We start from the raw sequence: 26,232 nt of genomic DNA on the forward strand, positions 1-26,232 counted from the left end.
TTCTGATTGGTATATTTACATTTACTAGTATTCTTCATTGATACAGTGAGTCAATAAGCCCAACACGATTTAATAACAAGACTAAGTATAAATGCACTCTACTCACCTTTTTTGAGAATTCATTGTATTAGCATTTGCTGTTTTGTGTATCCTTATGGCCTCATGACTTTTCCAATTTATTGTCAGTTGATGTCAGCCAAGATTCTCCTTTGGGATGCTCCTTTTAGATTCTCCTTTTGGGATTTTGTTTATTGGATCCTGAAGGCAGGACTAAGAAAGCTGGGCTTGATCCTGGGTTCAGGCACACTCTACTGGGTTGAGCAATAACAAGGACTGCAACACATGGTCAGTCTTCCATTGTCATCCTATTAGAGTTATTACTTGTGCCACTTTTTACTGTTAAAGTGTCCTGGAAGGGGGGAAAGGAGGCCTGGGGTGTCAGGACATAGTGCTCTAGGAGAGAAGGATGTAACCAGCTACAGAGAAGGCAGCCCCTCTGGGGATTAGCTTAGTGTCTGGTGTGTTTGGGCGTCAATGAATGTATTCTGGGGACCTGAGAAAACAACAGAATAATCAATAGAACTTTCTGTATACCCACATATACCAGCAAGAATGGATGGGCCCTGGGACAACTGTGAGAGAGACTCAAGCAAAGGGAAGTCCTGGGTCATTTCTGGGTCCTGAACTTGGACAGGTACAGAGGGACAGTGGCCAGAGTGGAGAGGCTGGGAAGAGGGAAGAAGGAATGTGGTGATCAGTGAAGTAGAATAGTTTTTATTTTTGCAAAATGAAAATGTTTTCAGTGTAAGCCAAATATAAAATTAACAAATACCCTTCACGAAAGAGTCAAACAACACAAAAGCATACAAAATAGTACAAAGGAAAAGATCTTCAAGTATTTCATCTTGAGAGATCCCATCCTTTGATCACTTGAAACCCCACCAGGTGGAGAGATGGTTGTAGGCCTCTATCTTGTAGGGGGAAACACCTGGTTGAGGCAGTTAGATGGTCCCCACTGGGCTGGCTGGAAGGGGACCAGGAAGTGGGCATGGAGACAATCAGCTCAGAAGCTCCAGAGTTGTTAGGGGTGGGGGCTAAGAAGGGAGAGGCACAGGCCTTGCCCATCAATCACTTTGCCAAAAAAAAACTTCCCTTCTCCATTCGTTCTCTGACCCTCTTTCCCCCTCCTAGTGAAGGAGATGAAAAGGAAGAGGCTTCCAGAGGCAGGCCTCTTAAGGAAAAGAGATCCCCAAAGGGATTCCCTATAGCATGAGGCCTCCAGGAAGACCCAGGAGCCCCCTGACCAGGGGAGGCTTTGGCCAGCTGCCTCAGTTGGAGTTCTCATGTGGCCAGAGGCTGCCCCCTTATTCTCCTCCTGCCCCATCCCTGACCTAAGGTCGCCCCTCACCTCCTGACCAAAGGTTGTCTTCGGTAGCCTCTCTGGACTCAAGGTCCTTGATATAACTAGAACCCTAAAGATCACTTTTTAGGAAGAAACCAAAATGATTACCCAAGGTGGCCCCTTTCTACTTTTAGTTCTATACTTTAACAACCCTACAGGAAAAAGGAACATAGCAAATATCGCACTATTGACGTCCTTCTGTGTTGTCGTCTCATCATACACATACATTTTAGCTGCTGTCCTCAATGTGCACACACTATTTACTGTTTACAGTATTTCATGTACTCACAGCGTTCCTGCACATCCCAGTTTCACTGTAGGGCAGGCTGAGCCATTCACCTCTGCACAGACATTGGCTTAAAGTGAAACCAACACCACTGTACCCATCCTTCCTTTCCTTTTCAAGGTTTCCTCTAGGAAAGTGGGATCTCCAAACCCACTTGGTGTATAGAGTCTCTGATCATGCCTGTTATACTGTTACACACGGCTCTTCAGAAGAGCCGCACCAATTGCAATGTACAGCATCACCAATTTCCCTACAGCTCTGCCAGTGCTGAATATATATGGTATAACAGTTGTATACTTAATCCACCCATTTTGTAGATGAGAAAACTGAGAGCCAGAGAGAACAAGTCACTTTCCCACGGTCATTCAGCTAGTGGATGGCAGATAGATACAGTTCTGCAGCCACATCTGCCCCCACTCAGTGCTTTGTCTGCCAAACCACTCTACCTCTGACAGTTGCTTCTAGAAATGGACATAGTAGGCTCTTCTGACTTCTCTTGTCCTTGGAGGAAAACAGAAACACAGAAGCACAGCCTTTCCCTCTGTGTCATGCAGACCAGGTTTCTCAGCTTCATGTGGGCCCTTCCCCACGCCTCCTCGATCAGGTCCTGAAGAGTTCCTCAGAAGACAGCACGGTCGTGGCACAGGCTTCCACATCTTCCCTTCTGCAGCTGATTAACTTCTGGGGTGAATTGGTGATTTTCTGAAAAGTAATTCCCATTAATATTTATTAGATGAATAGTAGTACTAAAATAGTAGTTGTAACACTATCACAAAATCCCAATTATTTGGTTAATTAACTTTTAAGCAGCAAAAAGCCCCAAAACAATTCTAACTCCTAGATCAGGGCTTTCCAGCATTTACGGAGATGTCTCCCAGTCCACTGAACAGCAGATCTGCTGGGACCCAGCTCCATCAGTGCTCCTCTCTCTGGGACCCTGCCTCATAAAAGCCCAGAATGTAATTCTGGTAAAAAAGAAAAAAAAAAGTCTAATTTTATTCTACCAGCTAGCTCTGAAAATAACGACCTGGTCTGAGATGCTCTACCTACAGCACCTAGCAGGGTGCTCAGTCCAGAGATGGCGCTCCCGAAACACAAATCCATTCCCTACTCATATTTCATGTTCCTGCCATCTTCTCCCAGGGACCCCAATACATAATCAAAGCCAGTTGTAAAAATGCAGGTACCAACTTTTCAGAGGGACACTCCCCAACCATTGCTAACCTGCTCACCTCCACCGAATTCAGGAGGTACCTCTGCAGTTATCTCCCTTGGCCTCCCCTTCATCACTCCGAAGAGTGGCAGGTGACACAGATAAACAGGCACAGTGGTTTCCTCCACCTCCGTCCCCAGGAGACATCAGCTTCAGACAGTCAGTTGGCCTTGATCCTTGTTTGTAAAGAGGCAGCTTCAGGGGATCTCACTCTTAGTGTCTCGGGCAAATCATGGGAAAGGACAATGCCCACACAGGGCTCACTGAGCAGGGCTGCCTTTGTGAAACCCACCACCAGTTCACAGCTGCTGGCCCAGTCAGATTCTCAGGACACTGGCTACCTAAATCTGCAGTGTTATACTGGATTATTTTTTAAATTCTGGAGCAGCACTGTCCAATAGGAATATAATGTGAGCTACAAATGCAATTTAAAATTCTCTAGTAGCACATGTTTAAAAAGTAAAAAGAAACAGGTAAAGTTAAAAGTAATAGTATATTTTATTGAAAATAAATAAATATCATTTCAACATGTAACTAATATAAAAATATCAATAAAATATTTTCTACCCTTTTTTTTAATGACTCTTCAAAATCCATCGTGTTTTATATTTACAGCACACCTCACTTGGGATTAGCCACATTTCAGGTGCTCAATAGTCACATATGGCAAGTGGCCACTGTACTGGAGAGTATAGTTCTAGAATATTAAAGTAAAACAGCACAACCCCAGAATCTCAGAAGGTGCAAAACTGTTGTCCCACAGGTTAAAACAAACTTTCAAGCATGGTTCAGCTGACATATATCAGTTTGAATTCGTTTTCAAAGTTTAAAAATCAGAAGATTTCTCATTAAAGTCTAGATTTTTGTTTGTTTGTTTCTCACTTAAAACTTGAAGATCTTGTAACACTGGCTCATGTGCATTCCCTCTTGGCAGCAACCTGCTGGAACTGAGAAGCAGCTGTCTTGTTTAGCTGGAACGTGTCTGCCATGGTCCTCACCATCTGACCCTATTGAATTACAGTCATTGCACTGCACACTCTTTTTTTTTTTTTTTTTTTTTTTTTTTTGTACCTATCTGGGCCCCAGAGGCATCTGATCTCAGAAACTCCATTTTCTATGAAGCACACAAAGTCATACTTGGGATGGTCCGTTGAAGAATGACTAACTAGGGGCCATCGTTATGGGGCCACCCACATTACAGTGGAATGTGACAGCAAGAAGAGATAGAATAAAGGGAGTCATTCTCACTTTAGCACCAAAGCCTCCATATCCATGAAGGAAGTATGGATGAAAGACAAGGAAAAGAAATTATATTTTTAGATCTGGAATATATACTTAGAAGTCTTACTATAAGTTTCCTTGTGTATGTGTTTCTGCTTTAGAATATTACTTGGTGATATCAACTTGAATGCAAAGACATTCTTAATGGTGTATTTCAGAGTGCAATCATCACCAACTATAAAATTAAAGATATGGACATGAAATATTTAATCCAAACAGATAAATAAACACAAACTCAATAGGGCTTTTTTTTTTTTCTTTTTTCTTTTTTTTCTTTTAGTTTCGTTCTTTTTTTCAATAGTGCTCTTTAAAGAGTTGTCAAGGATTTCCACTTGGTAATTTTCCATGGTTTAATTGGAAAGATGTGTGGATTTTGCAACGATGGCTAGAAGTTGCTTTTTTTTTAATAGTTTGGAAGATTATCTATAACTAATGCAAATGTTGAAGTACAGCTAGACCAGTGATCGGCAAACTGCGGCTCGGCAAATGGCGGCTCGTGAGACACATGTGGCTCTTTGGCCCCTTGAGTGTGGCTCTTCCACAAAATACTGACTTCTATGCATGGGCCACGAAGTTTCAATCGCACTGTATGTGTGCGCCCACACGTGGTATTTTGTGGAGCGAGCCACGGTTTGCTGACCACGGAGCTAGACTATACCAAAGTCAAGGCTGAGAGGTAGGGAGATGGCGGTGATGATGGGCAGCTCCAGAATCTGTTTGGGATTTAATGGATGCTAGTGATCTACTTCTCACACAGCACTATGGGAAATGCATATACTCAGATAAATTTTCCACTTAAAAAACCTAGGGAGAAACAGTAAAAATTAAAGGCCTCATGGAAAGGAATGCATGTAGGAACAGACACTGAAGCGATGTGGGAAGGATGATAAGGAGAACAGAGAAGCAAAAGTTAGTCCAGGGTAGTGATAGCTACCTCCCGTGGGTGAAAGTGGTCATACTCTCATAGACTGTCCTTGTCTCTGGTCTCATCTAAGTTGTTTGGATTTCTCCAAAAGCTATTTGTAGGGTGTGGCTCATAATGCATTAGGATTCCTAGGACTTCTTCTCATTTGAGGCCTCTTCATGTGCATCTGAAATTCTATAAGGAACTGGCCCTTTACATGGTTCTTCCCCTGACCCTTTACTCTGTGCTCACTAACAAGACACTGGGTCCTGGAAGGATCCTAGTGCCCCTGATCCGAGGGAGGAAACTGCTGGGCTGATGAATGTAGGACCAGAAGAGGAATAATGAGAGAGGTTGTTAGAAATGGAATGGTCTGTGAGTAGAGGGTAAGCATGGGCAACAGAGTTGAAAGGAAAACCACAAAGGGTGACTGCTTGATGGAATCCAACTGAGAAAGGCTGAACTGTTCACCATGTCTGGGGAAGAAGAGCTAGTGGACCTGCGCGAGCCAGCATCGCTTCCCTTCCATTATCATCATTTTGGATTGGTTCAGGCTCACTGCTTTCACTGCAGGGAACCGCTTCTACTTATGCCAGAGGCGCACCAATCAAGCCAATCTCCTACAGATAACACCTTCAAAAACTGATCAAAATAGAAAACTAGCTTCCTTGAGTCACTGGAGAACAACCGTAAGTTGACACTTGGAAGAATGGAATGTCACTAGGCAAGTGTCCGTTTTTTTACAGTTCCTTGTCTGAGGGCAGGTCTCTCTTGGTGCCATAAACAATGACAGTCCTACTGGCTTGAAGAACCAGGGTGCAAACACAAAAGTCAGAAAGTGACAGGACCAGAGTTAAGTGTTAATGGACTAAACATTCCAATTAAATGGCAAAGACTGTTGGAAAGTTTTGTTTTGTTTTTGTATGTTTTTTTGAAAGGCTAACTATATGCTACTATAAGAGACACACTTTAAATGTGAGGACAAAGATAAGTTTAAAGTAGAATCTGAAAAGAAGATAAACCATACAAACAGTAAGCCAAAAAAAAAAAAAAAAAAAAAAAAAAAAAAAGCTATATTGATATCAAGATAACAAGTATTGCCAGAGAAAAAGAGGGACATTTCATGATGATAAAGGCCCAATTACTCAGGAAGATATATCAACCATCAACCATAAATATCCAAGTTGCTAAAACAGAGCTTCAAAATACATGAAGGAAAAACTGACATAAAAGGACAAACAGACACCATCACACTCATAGTTAGAGATTTTATTGTCTCTCCCTCAATAACTAATAGAACAACACAAAAAGTGTGAACAGTATCATCCAACATTTTAACCCAATTGATATTTATAAAACACTATACCAACCACTGCAGAATACACATCCTTTTCCGCTCTGGGGAAGTGTGAGCCCCTCAAGTTCTTCCTGAAGGGAATGAGGCCTGCCCTGCCTCCCGTGTTTGATACACCACATTGCCTTCATGGTTAGCAGTAAACCATTTAGCAAACCATTCAGACTGGGCTGGAGGGGGCCTGATGAAAGGCACATGGCTAAGCTTTATGAAAAGGGGGAAATGAAAGGAGTCAATACTCTATATGTGAAGCCTTCGAACACTGCCTGGTGCTTAACCTTGTACTAATCTCAGCTAAAGTGATAACTGCCTGGAAGTACTAGAGAGAAAAGGAGAACAGGCTTCAGGTAGCAGGGTGTAGGGGTGTCCTGAAGACTGCATGAGGGAGAACCGTTTCTCCTGCGTGGGGAGAGTACGGCCCTCCCTTCAGGGCCATGCAGCTGTCACAAAAGTGACTCCTGCCAGAGCGATTCCGGGCTGAAGCAGAACTACAGGAATATGTAGCTGGAAGGCAGTTCCAGCTCCAGTTGCTTCTGAGGAGCTGGCTGCTAACCCTCCTCCCAGGAGAGAGCTGTGAGAAGAAATCTCTGAGGTGATAGGAATGGGTTTGATTTTGTTGTTTTGTTTTGGCTTTGTGTTGCTTTGTGTGTTGAGGTTTGGCGGATGGGCACAGGAGCCAGCCAGATGGAATATGGGGGTTGGGACGGGGGGCTGCTAGAGGTCTGCTTTTGCTTCTCCCAATCCTGGCATGGGCACACAGGACTACCCACCCTGGGGAGCCTCAGACCTGTGGGCCAGTGTCCTCAGGAGCGAGATAAGAATCCTGGACTTGAAATGAGCTGAGAAAACAGATGGAGATCCTAACCTTTAGGGCAAGTCCAGATTATTCCTGGCCCCCAGCCAAAGCAAAGCACAATCTATGCCTCCCACATCCACACCCACGCACTTCACCCTGAGAACCAATGAGGCTCTTGGCAGGTGAATTGAATATGTTATGTCAGAACAAGTTACTGGATGCAGCTGCTGTTATAATCATGGGAAGGGGCCAAGAGCCCTCGGCACACCAGTCTGGAAGGGTAAGACTGTGCATGACTCCTGAGCTGCCAAGCATCCATAGCTGTGCTACACCCCTGCTTGCTTGGCCATGCCAGGTCCTGGGGGCAAGCAGGAGTGGCCTACTGAAGAAGGTCCCCACTCCCTGGAGAAGGGAGGACTCTCCAGCCCCTCTGATTAGAAGTGAAGTCCTGTGCATGCTCTTCTGCCCTCTTTATGCAAATTCTTGTCAACCAGGAAACGTGTGCCCATGCCCAGCTACAGCCCAAACTACATCTGGTCAGTATTGTGCTGAAAGGAAAACAGAACACTTACCAAAGTGTCGGGGAGCACCACCACGGGGCAACAGGAGTACCGGAGGAGCCGGCCCGTCTTCCAGATGGAGAGCGGCACAACCACAAGGATCAGCATGAAGCCAACAAATGCAAACAGGGCCAGCGCCAGGGGGAGGGTCTCTTCTGGAAATACAAAGATAAGAACAGGCTCAGGAGACACAGTGAAGATGCAATCTCCAATCCTGGGCCTCCCTCACATTCCTGGAGCTGGCTCTGCACATGGCCCAGACAGCAGATGCCAACATCCTGAGATTGATTGTATGCCCCAGTGACTGAAATTACCACCACTGACACCATTTTTCTAGAATCCAGATTGAGGCTTGGTTTCCAGAAAGCCCCAGGGAAGATTAAAATCATTTTCTTGGGAAAAGGGAGGAGCATCAACTGTTACACCACTGGCTGTGTTAGCATGCATAGTACCTCAGGGCCACAGCCAGGAGGACGGGCAGAGTGCCAGGCCCCAGGCAGGATGAGGGGGAGGTGCTGGAAAAGAACAGCACAGAAGGGAACTGGGCGGTAGGTGGTAAAGTGTTTCACAATTTGCTCTTGGCATTGATTCATCTTTGGGAGGAAAATATTGAGTTCAGAAAACAGGCACATGATAACTACGATATATCAAGCCCCTGCTATGGTTAAGTGACTTACCCCAGGTCACACGGGTAGGGCTGGCTCCAAAGCCTGTAGTCATTCTAACTAAGTAAATGGGTAAGAAAGTACCAAGTGGGAGCATCTGAAGATGCAGAAGGGGGCATGTGTAATTTTCCCATCATGTAACCGGAAGCAACTCATGTAGCCTCTCTAGGCTGCACTGTATTGTGAAAGGTGGCACACCTGTATTGTGAAAGGTGGCACAGCCAAGGAGGCTGCAGAGAAGCTGATGGCCTCATATGTGTGGCCAGGGGCACTGTACTTTGTTTCAATGCTTTTGGAAAACATTTTGGCAGTATACATCAAGAGACACGCAAATGTTCACACCCTTTCATCCATTCCTCTGAGTACATTCCAAAAACATGATTCCAAGAAAGGAGACAATGATATGCACAAAGCAGCTCACAGCAACATCTGGACTAGAGCATCGGCCTCATAAACAGACTCCCTCTGCCCCAAGTGGCACAACTACACTTCCCACCCCTTCCAGGCATGCTCTGTGCATTTTCTTCATAGCGCACAAGGGAAGCTATCTCATCTGTTTACTTGTCTGTATCCATCTCTCTAACTAGAAGGTAGGGACAGCCCTGCTGTATCCAAGGGACTAGACCAGCAAGTGGCACATTGTCAGTGCTCAGTAAATAGTCATCAAATGAACAAGTCAATCAATCATTGACCATCATCTTCAAAAGCAAATGGAAATGACCTAAGACATGGAAATGACCTAAATATCCCCAAATAGGAGATGATTTAATTTATTATGGGACATTAGCATGGTAGATTAGGAATTCAGCTATTAAAATGAGAATTAGGACAGCCCTAGTCGATTTGTCTCAGTAGGTAGAGCATCAGCCTACAGACTGAAGGGTCCCAGGTTTCTCCCTCTCTCTTCCTCTCTGAAATCAATAAAAAAAATTTTTTTAATGAGAATTAGATACATACAAGCTTGTTCACTACAGCATGGTTTGTAATGGCAAAGATAGAAAAGCACAGAATATACCTATCATCAGAGGGGTAATTATATATATTTTGGCACATATATATTGGCTTATTTTGCATCTTCTTTGCAAAGGAGATAGAAACATGTGTACTGACATGAAAAGATGTTCACAATATACTACAGTGAAGAAGCAAGAAACAGAACAGTAAGCACAATAGTGCTATTAGTGCCTGTGAGTACTGGTATCATGCAGTACCTGCAGATTAAATGCTAAGCTTGCCAAAATAAACATTCTCGGTGGAAAACATGTACCTCTTACTTTATATACTTCTGTGTTGTTTCAATTTTTAACAAGCTTGACTTATCTGGTTTTAAAAGTAGTATAAAATGGTAATCAGAAAATCCATTTGGGAAATGTGATGGATATTTGTGAAAAAGCAGGCACAAAGCCTATGTGCGATCCAACATGTGTCCAGTCCAACATGTGGGAAGGATGACACCCTTCTGGAGGGCAATCTGGGAACAGCAGTTAAAACCCAATGTGTATGCCTCTGACCAAGCAACTCCACCTCCAGGAATGTATCCTTCAAGTCTACCAGCAAGATGATCTACGTACAAGGTAAAGCACTGCCAGCAATAGCAAAATATTGCGGGGGGTTGGAGGAAATGAAATGCCCTTCAATATAGAGCTGTTATATATACACAAAATGGAATACTACATAGCCATAAAGAAAGATGAAGTTCTGTGTAGATATGGAAAATCTATGATATATAAAGTGGAAAAGACAAGATTCAGAATAACAAATAGAGTATGCTACCATTTGTGCTAAAAGGAAAGGTAGAAAGGGGAGCCTCCATGTGTATTTTATATTTTTTGAAACTAAATGTGCAAAATAATTATTTTTTAAATGTTAAAAAGTTATATACAAATATGTCACTAGTGGTGTTTTAGTGGCAGAATTGTGGGATGTGGGTTTTGTTTCTTTTCAAAGGGTTTTTAAACATTGAGCGGTTTTAGATCATAAAAATGTCAAGGGAAAAAATTTAAGTCAAACATGGAGTCTATAGACTTCCCATAGGCCCCTCCTAGCTGAAAGCATCTGTGATGTACAGGGAGCTATCTCCTCATAAGGCTGACTCTCAGCCCCTGACTGCCTCTCCTGCCACCCGCCTCTGATTCAACGGTAAGTCAGCCTTGCAATATCTGGCCTCAGGCCTAGGGACCTTTCAGGGGAAAGAAAGTTCCAGGCAGTGGCTCAAGGGACCGCCACCCAGCCCCAGAGTGGACTCTCGCCTATAGGGGAATCTGAGTGAAGCACACCTTTACCATAGGAACCCATCCAGCCTCAGGAAGCAGGTCAGTAAGGCCACCGGAGACTGAGAACCAAAGAAACCCAGCAGGCAGCCAAGCATCCTCCGGGGGGCGGTGGGGGGGCTATCACCTGTGCAGGACCCCAGGGAACAAACAGGCCACCCTTACCTTGCACCTTGACACATTCTGCCTGGCTGAAGGTGCTGTGCCTCCCGATGGCTTTCACGAACGTCTGGGCCTTCACACAGTACACAGCCGCTGGCTCCATGGTTTCCAGGTGCACTGGAACGCCCCTGCTCCTCACTATTTTGACATGTTCCTTTAGGAGACCAGAAACCAGTTACACACTGAGGGGAGCAAGACAAGAAAGAGAGAGAAGAACCAGGGAAGGAAAACTGCAGCTATTTCCTTTCCAGGCTGCACACAGAATGTTCCCTCATTCATTCATTCATTCATACCTGTTTATTATGCATGTACTATGTGGCAAGCACTGTTGTAGGCACTGGAGCATAGCATTGAACAAAACAAAGTCCCTGCTGTCCTGGAGCTTACGTGGGAAAAGACAGACAATATGTAATATTTATCAGGTGGTAATAAGAAAAAAAACGAAGCAGAGCAAGAAGGTAGAGTGATCAGGAGGCACCAAAAAAAATGGTTGGGGAAGATCTCTCCAATAGGATAACGTGGACAGAGAAGTGGAAGTCAGAAATACTAGCATGACTGAGCTGGGGGGATAAGTGCACAGGAGCAATGGAACCAGTGGGCAGTGCCTCCTCACACATCCACCCATCCAGCCATCTGTTAATTCATCTGTACACCCTTCCACCTCTACCCATCCCTTGAGGCCTGTGCTCCACGTCTGACCCTGTGGAGGCTTGTTTGGACCACGTTTAGATGACTCAGGGTATATACTACTCTCTCAGCATGGCCCTCCCAGTTACCATGGGTGGATAGAGGGCTCCATCCAAAGAATCTGAGGGAGGAGCTACGTGCGCCCTCCTGCCCAGGCCCTGATCTGTCCCCTCCTCCCCCACTCCATCTTCTTGGCTGGCAATGCCATGCCCAACCATTGTTAACACCCATACCACCCACCCATACCTTCCAGGGAAACTACCCAAACTATAGCCCCTGTTGAGTGGACACAGAGGCATATGCCCTTCTTCCCCCGACATTGTTGTGTGGTCAGAGGTACCCCTAGTCTAAGAAGGGTCCTTCATCAAAGGCCAGCCAGCAACCTGCGACTCCTAAGCTTGGCCTGATAAGATAAGCAGGACCAATCAGATTTCCTCTCTTGGGAATTGGTCTTGAGAATAATTGGAGCTTGAAACAGGGACTAAGGGGAGAGGACACAGTGTGTGTGTGTGGGGGGGGGGGTAATTAAGCCTGAGAGGCCTTGAGGGATGGTGAGGCACAGCCACAGGAATGTGTAGGAAGGACTGATAAAGAATCAGGGCCTGGGAGTAAGCTGGAGAGAAGGCCACAGAAAGAGTGCAATAGAGAGGACCCACCAGAGGGAAGCAGGGACTCCATAGGCAAGGGTCGTTCGGTAAGGGAGACTGTGCTGCAGCCCAGCTCTGGGCCAGCTCTGTTCATAGATTCTATCAGAACCCCTTATTGTACCATATTAATCCTTATGATAAAGTCTACCTTTGTCTGTGCTGACTGCAGTGGGCCTTGTCACCCATATCAGCTTGGACAGAACTTCCACAGGTTTGACTATCCTCTAGTTCAGCAGTTCTCAACCTGTGGGTCACGACCGCTTTGGCGGTCACACGACCCTTTCACAGGGGTCGCCTAAGACCATCCTGCATATCAGAAATTTACATTACGATTCATAACAGTAGCAACATTACAGTTATGAAGTAGCAACGAAAATAATTTTATGGTTGGGTCACAACATGAGGAACTGTATTTAAAGAGCCAGAAGGTTGAGAACCACTGCTCTAGTTCCTGCTCAAGTTCAACCCCTTCTGCTGCTATGGCTGCTGCTGTTTGACCATTCCCTCTGGGAGAGCTGACCTCCCACCCATCCCAGCTTGCACCAGCCATCCCACAGGGAGGGGCAGCACCCCATTTAGGCATTCTGTGTGACCCAGTGGCTCATAATTAGGCAGGGTTATCCAGTCCCTGGCTCTCTGCCCTGACTTCTGCACCCTGCCCAGATACACACCCTCAAGAGGCTTGTGCCAGCCTCATGCATTTTTGAAATCTTCTGGCTGATCTGGAACACCCTGGTCTGCGGTACCTAAACATGCCAGGGAGAATGGCTGAGAAGACAAGCTGATGAGGTGAGAAAATGTATTGAAAAAGTACTGTGAATCCAACTATGTTAGAGTTTATAACAAGGAGGCAGCCCCCATACTTCAGTAAAGCTTGGCCTGAGAAGGCTCCCAGCCAAGGTCTGGGATGGAGCCAAGGCCTGGGTGGAACCAAGGCGGTTCTTTGAGGAGGAGGCTACTGGAATTGTCAGCCTACTCCCATCTCTCTTCTTTCCCACACTTCACTCAGCCTGGCCACCCCATACAATGAGCAATACAGGGCCAGCTTCTCAACCACCTCTCAGAGGTCTGTGATGCCTTCTCCAAAGTCTGACTCAAAGGCCAAGGCCAGAAGTATTACCTTAGCACCAGGCTCCCTTCTCCAGTAGGCCACGAGGAACTCAAACTGGGGTCCCAGGTCTTCCAGCTTAACCACCAGGTGGAAGCCATCCTTGGTGACCTCCATTCCAGGTGGGGTTAGGATGGCTGTTGGCAAGAAAAGAGGAGAATCAAAGCCAGTCCCAGACAGGACTGATTTCTGTTCTGGGAAACCATGACCAGTCATTGGTAGAAACACGCTAGGCTCCTGGCATCGGAAGGGGTTGGCTGTAACTTCACAGCATGCAGAAGCATGTCTACCGATATCCTCCTGTACTCAGCAGGTGCTCAGTAAATGCTTTTTGAATTATGAGCAAGTTTTTTAAAATGACAAAGATTACTACAATTCCCATGGATCAGTGATATGTTTGATATTTCAAACATCAGCAAATCAGCAGCCTGTGAATGGGTTGGCCATTCTGGCCTCAGCCCAAGTATTCTTCATCTCATATCCTTAATGGAGGATGTCAGAAAACCAGAGGGTTTTACAAATTCCAATAACCAACTCTAGAAATTGCTGGACCCCAAACAGATTGGCCAGCAGTCCCCATGGATCTTTTCCCATCAGCAGACTGAGAACAGAAGGGCCCACACAGGCAGTCTCTATCCCTGGCTAGTGATGATGGAGCCATACTTACCTCTCAGATCCAGACACTGCAGGAACAGAAGGGCACCCTGATTGTTGGCCTTGGCTTGAGAAATAGAGTATAGTCTGAGCTAAATCCCCCTGCACGAGGGTCAGTGGACACTCAAAAGAAAGTCATTTCCTGCAGGGAGTTTTCAGAGAGCAAAGCATTTCCTGGCATTTGAAGAGCTGCCTGGATAGGGGACAGAAGGTCTTGGGAAGTCAGGGACCAACTATGCAAAATATAGCCAGTTCAGAGGCTTCCGATGAGCACACAGCACCACCAGTACTACCTCTGAAGCACCTCCAGAAGGAAGAGAGATGTTTGACCACTTCAGTTTTAGGTCAAGCATGATTAGAATCCCCTGATCTCCATCTTTATTGAGAATAGAATTAGAAAAATTCTCAAAAAAAAAAAAAGAAAAATTCTCATTCCAGTTCAGAGAATATTTTGAGTGTTGGAGCAGGAACCTTTGTCCTGTGCACTCTACAAACTCATTTAATCCATCCAGCAAACTTAAGAAAGTAAATACTACTCCTGTTCTACAGATGACGTAACTGAGCCTCAGAGAGGTTAAGTGACTTGCCCAAAGTCACACCGTTAGAAGCCAGAATTTGAGGCTGTGTCTTTTCCAGGTTTCTAGACTTTGCTGTGTGAGTGTTTAGCCTCTGTACTTGTGGATCTCAGCTCTGGCTGTGCATGAGAATAACCTGGGGAAAGTGTTAAACTCCAGTGAACAGGATGCACATAGATGATCTAAATCAGACTCTGGGGATGGGCCCCAGACATACTCTTCCTGGGCTCCGAGGCAGGCACCATCCTCAAGTTCCTGGTCTGGCCCAACACCAATATCTTGGGCACCTCTGGGCCCAGTGTCTTCCTTGAAGAGTTCAAGACCTACTAGCCAGACAGGTGGGGTCTGGCAGAGGCCAGGGGGTAGAGCCACTGGAGATGGGGCACAGCCCCTGAGTCTTACTGATCTGCTCACCCCCAGGTGTGGCCAGCCAGGTGGCAGTGAGACAGGGCAATGGATGCTGAGCCTGGAGTTGGATGTGGCTTCAGGAGGCCTGCTGGGGTAAGTGGTTCTAAAGCTCCCCTGTGACTGGAATGTGCAATCAAGGTTAAGAACCTCTGCTCTCAAAAAGGCTTCCCTGTAAGAATAGGAGATCTTGGTCAGGGCAGCCTTAAAAACAAGACTTTTCATATGTTTGGGGAGAAATCATAGTGCAGAGACAAAGGAACAGACTTAATGCCCTTAAGCACCACGATTTCATTCCAGCTCTGTAGTGAACTCCACCTACCCAGGGGTCACACAGGATCACATCTTCCACCTTCTGCTGTAGGTACACAGACTCCTGTTCCTCCTCCTCCTGCAACAAAACTTTTTCCTGCTTGAGAACAACTCCCCCAGCCATGTAGTTTTATAGGCACTTCTTTATCTCCCTCTGGCCCATGCCTTCCTTTCCAACAACAGCTGCCAGCCCCCAGCAGTGGTCTTGGCTGGAGCCCCTTGCTCCCAGGAGCCAGAGGGAGGTGGTTTGGATGATACCCGGGCACTGTGGACAGAGGCAAAGCTGCTCCACCCTCCAGTGTCCCCCAGCCTCTCCCAGGGCCTGCCACTGGGGTCCCATTGCTTCCACTATATCCTCCTAGTGCCTGGGCAGAAGAGCTCACATTCTGCACCAAAATTCCTATTGATAACATATTCCAATGGTTCCACTCCTGTCCCCACCTTTTCCTTCCTCTACTCTATAGCTCTCAAGTGGGACATGTCTAGGACAATAATAAAAATAATACTTAGCAATAGCTGAGTACTGTAACAGGACAGCACTGCAATTAGTATTTATGCATTTCATTTTGTATAGTTCCCACAACTATGCTTTGAGGCAAACTGTTGCCCTTCTTATAGATGAGGAGGCAGGGAGGGACCCAACTATCAATGGCTGAGCTGGGACTTGATCCACATCCATCTGACTCTAGAGGGCCATTTCTCCTTCAAATCAATCTTCACTTTCTCAGCCAGCTTGGGCTCCCCCCACCACCATCCCCAACCCTCCTGATTTCTACCCAATCTCATACACTCCCCAGGAACCTTTGACTCATCCACTACTGTCCATGCTGCTCTTAACCTTCTTTGTCCTCACTCACAGCAGAGGATCTTCTGCCACATCAAACAACAGAGTTCACCAAGGGCCTTTCCTTGCCTCTCCTGCAGCTCCAAGCAGAACACATTATCGCCCTACCTGTCTCAGCGGAGCATCTGCCTTGCTCCTTCCTACCTCCACTCAATCCTCCATCCAGCAAGCTAACCACCACCCCCACCATCCCATAAAGCCGCTTTCTCAAGGACCCATTTAGGGGCCTCCTTCAGGCCTATCAGCAGTTCTTCTGTTCTCCCATCCATGGCCTCTACCTGCCCAGCCACCTACTGGTGCTCTCCCGTCACCTTCCTTTTAAACCCTGAGGTTTCCCAGGATCCTGTCCTGAGTTGTCTTTGTCCTCAAATAATGTCCCTGGACAATTATATCTGCTCCCAAGCCATAAGCTATTAATGTTGTGCTGTGTGTCTGTCCTTAACCTGTCGCAGCCCCAGGGCCTGATTTCCAGCTGCCAATCAGATATCTTGGCATGTTATCTTGTGGGAATCTCTATCTCAAAGAGCCCAAAGCCAGAAGTATCTCTTATTTCTCAAGAGTAGTTTTTTCTCCTGGGGTTCTCTGACTTGGATGACATTCTCACCAACCCCAATTGGAAGCTGGACACCATTGTTGTCTCTCCCAATGATTGGTCCCTGAGCTCTGTCCTAACTCAGCCATGTCTCAAATTTGTTCTCTTTTCCTCATCCCTTCCCCCACTCCTGGGATCAGGACCCATCTTGGCTCAGCTTGAGTGTTACCACCCCCTCCTCACTCTTGCCCTGCCCTGCATGCTTGTCCTACTCCAGTTCCCTTTCACACAGCAGCAAGTGACTGTAAGACAAACCTGGCCTAGACGATCTTTTTTCCCCATGACTTCCCTCTACTGATTTGTCAAAATCCTTCACTATGTGACCAGCTGCTTCCTTACCCACTGGCCATTCAGTCCTTGCTCCTGCTACTCCTAAACACACACACCCTTTTACACATTGGCTATTGTTTGTGCTCTGCCATATTTGGCCACCTATCTATATTCTTCCCTTACTTCTTTCTCAATCATTTGCCAAGTACTGTTGCTACAGAAAAGTTGTTTATTTCCCAGTGACCATAGAAGGGCAACTATTTCTGGTGGCTCTGCTAAATATATAGATCTTATTGTGCAAGGAAAGGCTGCTCACACAGGCAACATGGGGTTAATGAGGCACCAGATGGGAGTCACTAGATAATTTATTGAGGCACTGTCAGCGTGGAAAGAAGCAATCCTAACCCCACCTCCCCACTTCTAGAGCAGCTAGCTCTCCTTCCAGCTTTGCAACGTCAGTGTCCCCAACACCTGCAGACCCTGACAGAGATAGAGAATGACTTCCAAAGCCTCTTTCAAAATAAGAAAGAGGGCATGTGGGAAGCAGTTGGCATATTTTTAAATGAACCAGTTAAGTTGTTCGTGTTCACAGTACTCTGGCTTTGCAAGACTAATTTGATGCTAACAAGAATCCTGAAAAACTCAGAGGATATGGTTTCTGAAGAGGAAGGCTGGTGGCGGTGGGGGAGTAAAGAGAGAAGTATCTTACTTGAGTTTCGATTAAAGGGTGGCTTCAGGATGCTCCAGGCTGAAGTCTGTGAGCCTAGGATGGCCCTGACGCGGAGGTTGTATGGCACAGTGGCAGTGATGTCATCGGTGACGTCACATTCAGGAACTGTGGTAGGTGAGCACCTGCTGCTGGGGATCCAGATGTGGCTCATGTACAGGCTCTCATACTCTCTAGCCAAAGAGAGGAAGGCACAGGGTCACACCAGTTTCTTCCACCCAGGCTCAATGATGGTTGCAAGTAACTGCCTCATTCACCTGCTTTACATGGGTCAGCAAAATAATCATTTGCTCCAAACTCCAGTTCCTTTACCCTCCTCCCTGACCAACCAACCATTCTTCCTTACTCCTTTTATGACCAATCAAAGGAAAATTAGGCACAAATCCCAATGTGTCCAGGTCTCTCCATCTCCATGGGTCACCACCCCAATCTCAGCCACTGTCATCCCTTGCCTTGCTATGGTCTCCTGATTTTCCAGCTCCCACTCCCGCTATTCTTCAAACCATTCATCACTCAGCAAATCATGACATTTCTATCTTTAATGGCTTCCAAAACACTTGGAATGGAATCCAAACTCTTTCCCATGGCCTCCAAGACTCTCTGGCCTCTCTCTCACTTCACCCCTACACATGCTCTTTCCTCCACACTGGCCTCCTTGCTGAGCTCTTTTAACCTTAGGACCTCTAACCAGCGGTTTGCTGTGTCCCAAATACTCTGTCTCTGCTGTTCACATTGGCTGACTCCTCCTATCCTTCAGAAATAGACTTAAATATCACTCCCCAGACAGGCCTTCCCTGACCAGCCAATGAAAAGGAGCCGCCGAGTTAACCGTCTTTCGCATCAGCCTTTTAGCTTCCTCCCAGCACTGGTTGCTATCTGAAGTTACCTGGAGCAGTGTTGTCCAGTAGAACTTTCTGTGATGATGGAAAGGTTCTATATTGGTGTCATTCAATATGGTAGCCACTACCACATGTGGCTATTAGGAATTTAAAATGTGACTAGTGTGTCTTGGAAACAGACATTGTCATTTAATTTAAATAGCTCTCTGTGTCTAGTGGCTACCACACTGGACAGTGCAGACCTAAATATTTATTTTCTTTACCTTTTTACTGGATGCCTCCTCCTTTACATGCAAGTTTCCTATATCCAGAAACCTGGTCAACCGTACCCTGACTAGTATTTATTGTTAATCGTATATTGAGCACCTCTGTGTCCCTGTCACTCCTCAGTGGCTTCAAGGGCCTGAATACCTGCAAAGGAGCAGAGCCTGCTTGGCCCCTAGGCAGCTGACCTTTAGCGTCACAATTTCTTTTGGCTCATAGACAGGAAAACGAGGTCTCCCCACCCCCAAAGGATCTGAGTCTCCAGGGACCTACCTATCCAGCTGAAGTCAGAGTCAAACTCTTAAGATTTTCTACAGCTCCAGCTGGTTTTGCTCAGTGGATAGAGCATCGGCCTGTGGACTGACAGGTCCCGGGTTCAGTTCCAGTCAGGGGCACATGCCCGGGTTGCGGGCTCAATCCCCAGTGGGGGGCATGCGGGAGGCAGCCGATCAATGATTCTCTCTCATCATTGATGTTTCTGTCTCTCTCTCCCTCTCCCTTCCTCTCTGAAATCAATAAAAACATATTTTTTTTAAAAAAAAAAGATTTTCTACAGCATTAGACAGTTGACTCACCATTGAAAAGAAGCTCCACCAAAATGTGTTTATACACTGTTGGGTTCCCAGAGAGTTCATTATCAAATCCACAGAACCATTTCCCTTGTTTCTTCAACTCTCCCAATGCCCGTGCACACAGAGGCAGCAGGTGACTGGAGATAATCTATCTCTGGGCTCAAAAAGCTTCCTTGGGCTCTTTGTGGATTGAAAAAGGGGGTGCCTCCAGCAATCAACTACTTTCCAAGGGAGAACAACTAAGAAAAAAACCAAAACACACAATTCAAAAAAACTCACCCCTGGTACTCAACAGAATAGTGGATTGTTTCTCCAGCCATGATCACTGGGCTCCATGTTAAGAGATGCTTCATGTTGGTTGACTGTATAGAGAGGTTCTGAGGGGCAGGCAGAAGGGCAACTCCATCTAGGACCAAGGCAGACAGACATGCTGACAGGTGGGCTCAGATTGGGGCACAGCTTTAAATTAGTTTCTAATAAGACTTCATATGTCTATGAACCAGAAACACCTCTAATTTCATCATACTTGTGTAAATGCTAAATATTTTCCATCATCATTGCAATTCTGCCTTTGGTGATAAAATGGCACTTTAATATTAATTAGTAGTCACAATGGCTAATATTATTGAGCACTTACTATATACTATCTAGACAATGTGCTCGATTATTACATGATTATCTTATTTAATACTCATGACTATACCGGGAGGTAAGGACTATTAGTTTCTCCACTGTACAAGTGGCAAAATTAAGGCACATTGTTTACAACTCTTATGCCAGATTGACCTAGATGCAGGCCTTGACTCTGTCATTTACCATGTGACTCTAAGCAAGGCGAATAAACCTGAGCCCTCCATCCCTACATGGCAAACCATGCAGGCTCCTGCCAGCTCCTCGGCACCTCCCTCACCTGCTACTGCCATCCAAGGGACATGCCTACACCTCTCCCAGCAAGGCTGAATGGGGCATCAGCTCCCAGCTGGAAAGTGCAGGCTGGTCTGCTGTGGAGGAGTCCAATCCAGATAGGCACCAAGCAAGTTCTGAGATTCCACCTCAGGCAGACTGCAGACCTCTGAGCCAGCCTGGGACACAAGCATCTGCTCGCACAGGTGTGTGTGGTGTGCCCAAGTATGCATACAGTTTGTACACAGAACGAAACAGGGCTGTGACGCTGAGTATGCACTCATAAGAACTTTGGGCAGCCCTGGGGCTCATCCTGTGTGAACCCAGGGTGCAGTGCGGCTTCTCTGCTGTGGTCCTTCTCTTCCCAGTTTCAAACGTTCTTCTTTTAATGCTAACACCTGCCTCCCCTTGCTGTTACAGTTGCAGTGATAACATCGAGAGCACAGTAGGGCCTAGGGCCCTTGCCCAGGACTTTTCATCTCGGTGTCTGTCTCCAGATTGGCACCTGTTGTTATCAAGCTCCATGACCACGAGGGGATGAGGGTTGCTAGGGAACCCTGCCTGGTTTCCCTGCTTCTTTTGTAATGTAGAGGCCTGGTGATGCACCTCCAACCCACACTCAGCTTCCATGGCCTGCCCTGTGAGGAAACACCTGGGGTATCCACAAGGGAGGCTTCCTGTCCTCCCCACCCCTAACCTTGGAATCACCCAGGGGGTGAAAAGAAAAGGGCCAGCTGCAGTGAGGTGGCACGGGAGGGCGGGGCATGGTCCTTTCTGACATCCTTCCTCTGGTAAAGTAACAAAACATTTTTCTAGTCAGCTATGTGGGGAATGTAAGGCTATAGTTCACAATTTAATAGCTCTGAAATTGAAATCTCCAGGTCCAGATGGTTTCACTGGAAAATACTACCAAATATGTTTTTAAATTAACACTAATTTTACACAATCTCTTCCATGAAGTAAAAGAGGAAAGAACACTTTCCAATTTATTTGATTGGGCCAGTATTATCCTGATGCCAAAATCAGACAAAGATAGTAGTATATATTTTAAAAATAAAAAAAACTACAGACCAATATATCTCATGCACTTAGATGCAAAAGTTGTCAACAAAATATTAGCAATCTAAATCCAAGAATTCATAAAAAAGATTATATACCGTAACCAAGTGAGATTTATTCCAGGTATGCAAGACTGGTTCAACATTTGAAAATAAATTAATATAATCCACCATATCAACAAGCTGAAGAAGAAAAATCATACAATCATATCAACTGACACATGAAAAGCATTTACAAAATTCAACATCCATTCATGATACAAAGATAAATCTCTTCAAGTTAAGAACAGCAGGGAATTATCATTCTTGTGGTAAAATGAAAACTGCTGTTTCTTTCTGAGCCCTACAGGCAACATCTTCCATATCCTTATGCTGTTTGTATAGAGTACTCCAAATTTCATTGTTGTTTTGCCCATGTTTGTGGCACACACACATGGGGTGTGAGATGGAAAAACGGTAATGCCCATGAACTACTGATTTCAGAAGGCATTTAACAGGGTAATGCAGACAGTGTCGTGGCATTGCTAGAACACTAAATAGAAAATGACTTACAAGGAACCATATTTCAGCTCAGACTCCAAGTTGAAAGTGACTCTTTCCACCTACAAAAGGTTTTAAAATGCCCTTCAATTGTTAGAGAAGGCTGATTGTGGACTTGGGAACACAGAGGGAGAAAGAGAAAACTGTTATCCATACAGCATTCTCATTAACATGAAATGTCATCAATCAGCCAGGAGCAATATCTGTTGAAGTCAAATCTCCGAAGAAACCAGTTAATGAAGACTACCACATGTAAATGTCAAATGCAAAAATAAAAAAATATACTCAAGGGGAAAGAGAAACTTTGAAGTGCAGACAGGAAAAACACATTGGCCACAGTGAGGAGTGTGCAAAATCTAGATTTCCTCAGCCACACTGGATGAGGGTTCTCACCAGAGCGAGAGAGCAATACTAAAACCCCCTGTATAATCTTTTTGTTCCATGTGAATGTTTATGCTTTTGTTACTATAGAGAATTGTATTATTCTCATTCTAGTAGGTATCTCAAGAAGGTCCACTGGATGGAGGCTCTATTTCCAATAGAGACGTGAACTGGGTGACCGTGACCTGACTATTAAGATTCTGGTGCTCAGAAACTTAGGTTTGCCCACACAAAACCAGCTAAGCAACATCTTTCCCATAGTGCTGCATTCACAACACTGATATCTCTCTCTCTCTCTCTCTCTCTCTCTCTCTCTCTCTCTCTCTCTCTCTCTTTCTCTCTCTCTCTCTCTCTCTCTCTCTCTCTCTCTCTCTCTCTCTCTCTCTCATTTCCTGTTGCTATTGTAACAAATTACTACAAATTTAACATCTTAAAAACAACACATTTATTATCTTACATTTCTATAGGTGAGAAGTCTGACACTGGTCTCACTGGGCTAAAATCAAGGCATTGATAGGACTGCGTTCCTTCTGGATGCTCTAGGAAAGAATCTGTCTCCTGTTTCCTTGCCATCCTCAGTTTCTAGTGGCCACCTGCATTCCTTGCTCATGGCCCTTTCCTCAGTCTTCAAAGACAACAATGGCTGGTTGATTCTATTTCATACTTCAAATTTCTCCTGCCTCTTCTTTTGTCCTCCCATCTCTCTCTGTCACTGCAGCTAGGAAAGGTTCTCAGCCATCATCTTTTAAAACATATTTTTATTGATTTCAGAGAGGAAGGAGAGAGGGATAGAAACATGAATGATGAGAGAGAATCACTGATTGGCTGCCTCTTGAATGCCCCTGATTAGCGATCAAGCCCACAACTGGGGCATGTGCCCGGACCAGAATAGAAACGTGATCTCCTGGCTCATAGGTCAATGCTCAAATACTAAGCCACGCTGATCAGGCGGCTCTCAGCTTTCAAGGGTTCATGGGATTAGTGTGGGCCCACCTTGATAATCCATGATAATCTCCAAATCTCAAGGTCCCATAACATTAATCACAACCTTTTATTTTCCAAGGGATTAGCGTGTGCACATCTTTAGGGGACCATTATTCTGCCCACTGCATGGGCCTTGCACTGCAGAGGGTATTTGGCTCTATGAACTGACACTATGCCCTAAAATTTCTCCCTCAAATATATTGAATTATTTCAAGAGAATTATCTTGTATATCACCAGAAAAAGCAAAGAGCAAGACTGACCTAGAACTTGGCTGCTAAACTGGCTGCTGGCATCACATCCCAGCTTCAAAAAGTGTACAAACAAATTCATGCCCCAGAAAAGTAGTAGATTACTTCATGATTTTAAAGTATAGTCTTAAAATCAGCAGCATCACATTCCCCAGGAGTTTATTAGAAAGGCAGGCTCTGAGGCTGCACCCTACATCCAACTGAACCAGAATCTGCATTTTAACAAGAGTCCCCAGGGAATTCATATGCACATTAAACCTGGCTTTTCCCTTTCTCCTTTGGCCTCCTCATCTTCTCCTTTGGGCTTTGTTTCCCTGGCAACTGGTTTGTCCCACCAGCTAATCAACCAATCTACTAACTAACCAATCAGCCAATACACTTAGCCTATGCTACAGACTGTGGGGACACAAGGAAAGATGCCCAGGCCCTGCCCTCAGATCAATGCAGAAAACAGAACACACCAAAGCAGAGTAAAAGAGGCCAGGTCAAAGGAGAGAGAAGTTTAGGAGGAGTCCGTAGGTACAGGGAGCCATTTGGAATGATGCTAGGAGAATGGGATCAGGATGGGGAAAGGAAATAGAGATGGCAATTTTACTGGTGAAAATTATACCAGTAAAGGCCAGGAAGAGGAAATGAAGGTGTAATATGCCAACTGTGGTCCATATTTGTTTTCAAGGAGACGTGAGCAATAGGATCAGGGCCTGCATATGCTGGATCATAAGACAAACAGCAGATGTGAACACTATGTGCTGAGCAATTGGGAACTTTGAAGGTTTTTGAACTAAGAAGGGACACCGTAAACTTGATGTCTAAACCAGTTCTAAACATTTGCAAACCACCTTAGCATTGATTTGTTGCCTGGTTTAAACTAAATAGAATAATTACTTCTCAGTGTTAAAATAATAAAAATAAAAATGACAGAAAGTACGAAAGGCTCCCCCTGATACTACAAAATGCCCAGTACCTTGGAGTATTAAAATTAGAAATTTTTCTTAAATGCAACTTGACATGATGAAACATCAAAGACTACAGAGCTGTGATTTTGGAACAATAAAGCATGTAGGTACAAGTATCCAGGAGTGGAGCAGAGAAAATTATGTAATCTTACTGGCAGTGAAAGTGCCTCAAACCAATTTTTTTTTTTTTTTAATGCTATGGAGTACCTACCTGACTGCTACCTTTTCTGCAGTGATCAGGAGAGATATCCAATTTTTACAAGTTTTGTACTCAATATTAATGAAATTTGTGTCTTTTCATTCATGTGTATTTTGTTAGAATCTTTACTCTATTTTTTGTCCCTACAGTTAACATCTCTGAGGCACACACAAAGACTGAGATAACTATGCTGCACCTTTTAAAACCAGATAATGAGATAAATAACAAAATGCATGGAGTTCTGCTAACCTTTAAACTATTTGTTTTGATGCTTTATCTTTCTAGATTGTTCTGTGGACATTAGGAGAGAGATTTCCAAACAGAATGCAGGCTTTTTCTTTTCTTTAGGATGTGGGGAAGGAGGTTTAGGAGGTGAGCAACCTTTTTGAAAACAGACTTAAGATTTTATATGCATATAATGCAACCCAAACCCTGGGAAAGTATCTTTCACCTTCTTAACCTACATTCAATTCCCAGTCTATTGGCTGTATTCTAATTCATACTTACCTATGAGCAAACATGGAATCAAGGTGTAGAAAAGCCACATGATAAGACTTGTCGAGATTTCTTCTAGAATCTTCGTGAGGGTCCGTGTTTGGCAGACTCAGTTTGACCTGGAACATTGTTTCCTTTCACAATGCGACATCCTGTCCATCCCAGCCATCCTTGCTTCAGAAAACAGATGTTGGAGCTGAGGTCTCAGTTGTTGTGCAGCCCGAATTGTTCCGGAAAGAGGAGCCGGTCCAGACAGCTCAGAAGGGGCGGGCCGTATAGCACCCTCCTTTCTGCCCAAACCCAGATATTGATTGCATCAGGGGGAGTGGCCTGCAGAGTTCCAGAGAAAAAGTAACTCTGGGAGCTTGAGAATCTGCCTGGGGAAGATACCTGGACAGTGGGCTCTCTCCTGGGGGACCCTGAATGTCCCTAGAAACCCCATTGGAGTGAGCTGGCAGGATTATCTTACCCTCTCATCAATTAGTTGCCCTCTTCCATGTCTTCATCTTGAGTTCATTCAAGCTGGGTATTGATTCGTTCTTTTTGCTAATACATACCCACTTCAGAAAAAAGTAGAGACGTTTTGAAAAATGTTTTAATACCTTTTAAAAAGTCAGAGGTGAAGAAGAATATAGTTTCATATTCACTTGCATTTTTCAAAAGAAAACCTGGAAGGAGATACAAAAACTAACTAGATTGATTACCTTGGGGCAGAGGAAGTGGGGACTGGGAAGATGGAGAAAAATGAAAATGAGACTCTTTGCAATATCTTTTTTTGTTTGTTTTGGGCTTTAAACTTTTTTATTGTGGTAAAATACACATAACATAAAATTTACCATCTGAACCATTTTTAAGCATACAGGTCAATGGTATTAAATATATTCACATTGTTGTGCAAACATCAGCACCATTCACCCTCATGGCTCTCTTTAGCTTGTAAAACTGAAACTCTATGGCCATTAAACAATAACTCCCCATTCTCTCCTTCCCTCTGCCCCTGGCAACCACCATTCTTTTTGTTGCTGTGAACTTGACTACTCTAAGTACCTCATATAAGTGGAATTATACAGCATTTGTC

The 26,232-nt window shown here is 44.9% G+C and overlaps 1 protein-coding gene across 2 annotated transcripts; it reads right to left on the minus strand.

The window, feature by feature from the left end:
- Nucleotides 1–754: 754 nt before the first annotated feature.
- Nucleotides 755–25,578, minus strand: IL20RB (interleukin 20 receptor subunit beta). 2 transcript variants are annotated; one of them, XM_036332474.1, is made up of 7 exons: nucleotides 25,167–25,436; nucleotides 19,669–19,795; nucleotides 17,697–17,887; nucleotides 13,348–13,472; nucleotides 10,897–11,047; nucleotides 7,809–7,951; nucleotides 755–2,390 (listed from the first exon to the last, which is right to left on the minus strand). In XM_036332474.1, the coding sequence occupies exons 1-7, from the start codon at nucleotides 25,204–25,206 to the stop codon at nucleotides 2,289–2,291; spliced, it is 879 nt and encodes a 292-aa protein (XP_036188367.1). In that variant the 5' UTR covers nucleotides 25,207–25,436; the 3' UTR covers nucleotides 755–2,288. The 2 variants fall into 2 exon arrangements, with proteins under 2 accessions (XP_036188367.1, XP_036188366.1); XM_036332473.1 differs by lacking the exon at nucleotides 755–2,390 and adding an exon at nucleotides 6,386–6,644 and having other exon boundaries at nucleotides 25,167–25,578.
- Between the last annotated feature and the right edge of the window lie 654 nt (nucleotides 25,579–26,232).

Source organism: Myotis myotis, unplaced genomic scaffold, assembly GCF_014108235.1.
Source record: "Myotis myotis isolate mMyoMyo1 unplaced genomic scaffold, mMyoMyo1.p scaffold_m19_p_13, whole genome shotgun sequence".
NCBI classification, from domain to species: Eukaryota; Metazoa; Chordata; class Mammalia; order Chiroptera; family Vespertilionidae; genus Myotis; species Myotis myotis.

Bases quoted from the DNA above. Each gene is read 5' to 3' on its own strand.
- IL20RB (XM_036332473.1), bottom strand. From the start codon at position 25,206: ATGTGGCTTTTCTACACCTTGATTCCATGTTTGCTCATAG. The intron at 19,796-25,166 runs GTAAGTATGAAT...CCTTGGTCCTAG, and splicing joins GATTCCATGTTTGCTCATAG to ATGGAGTTGCCCTTCTGCCT. The intron at 17,888-19,668 runs GTGAGTTTTTTT...CTCTTTGGCTAG, and splicing joins TATTCTGTTGAGTACCAGGG to AGAGTATGAGAGCCTGTACA.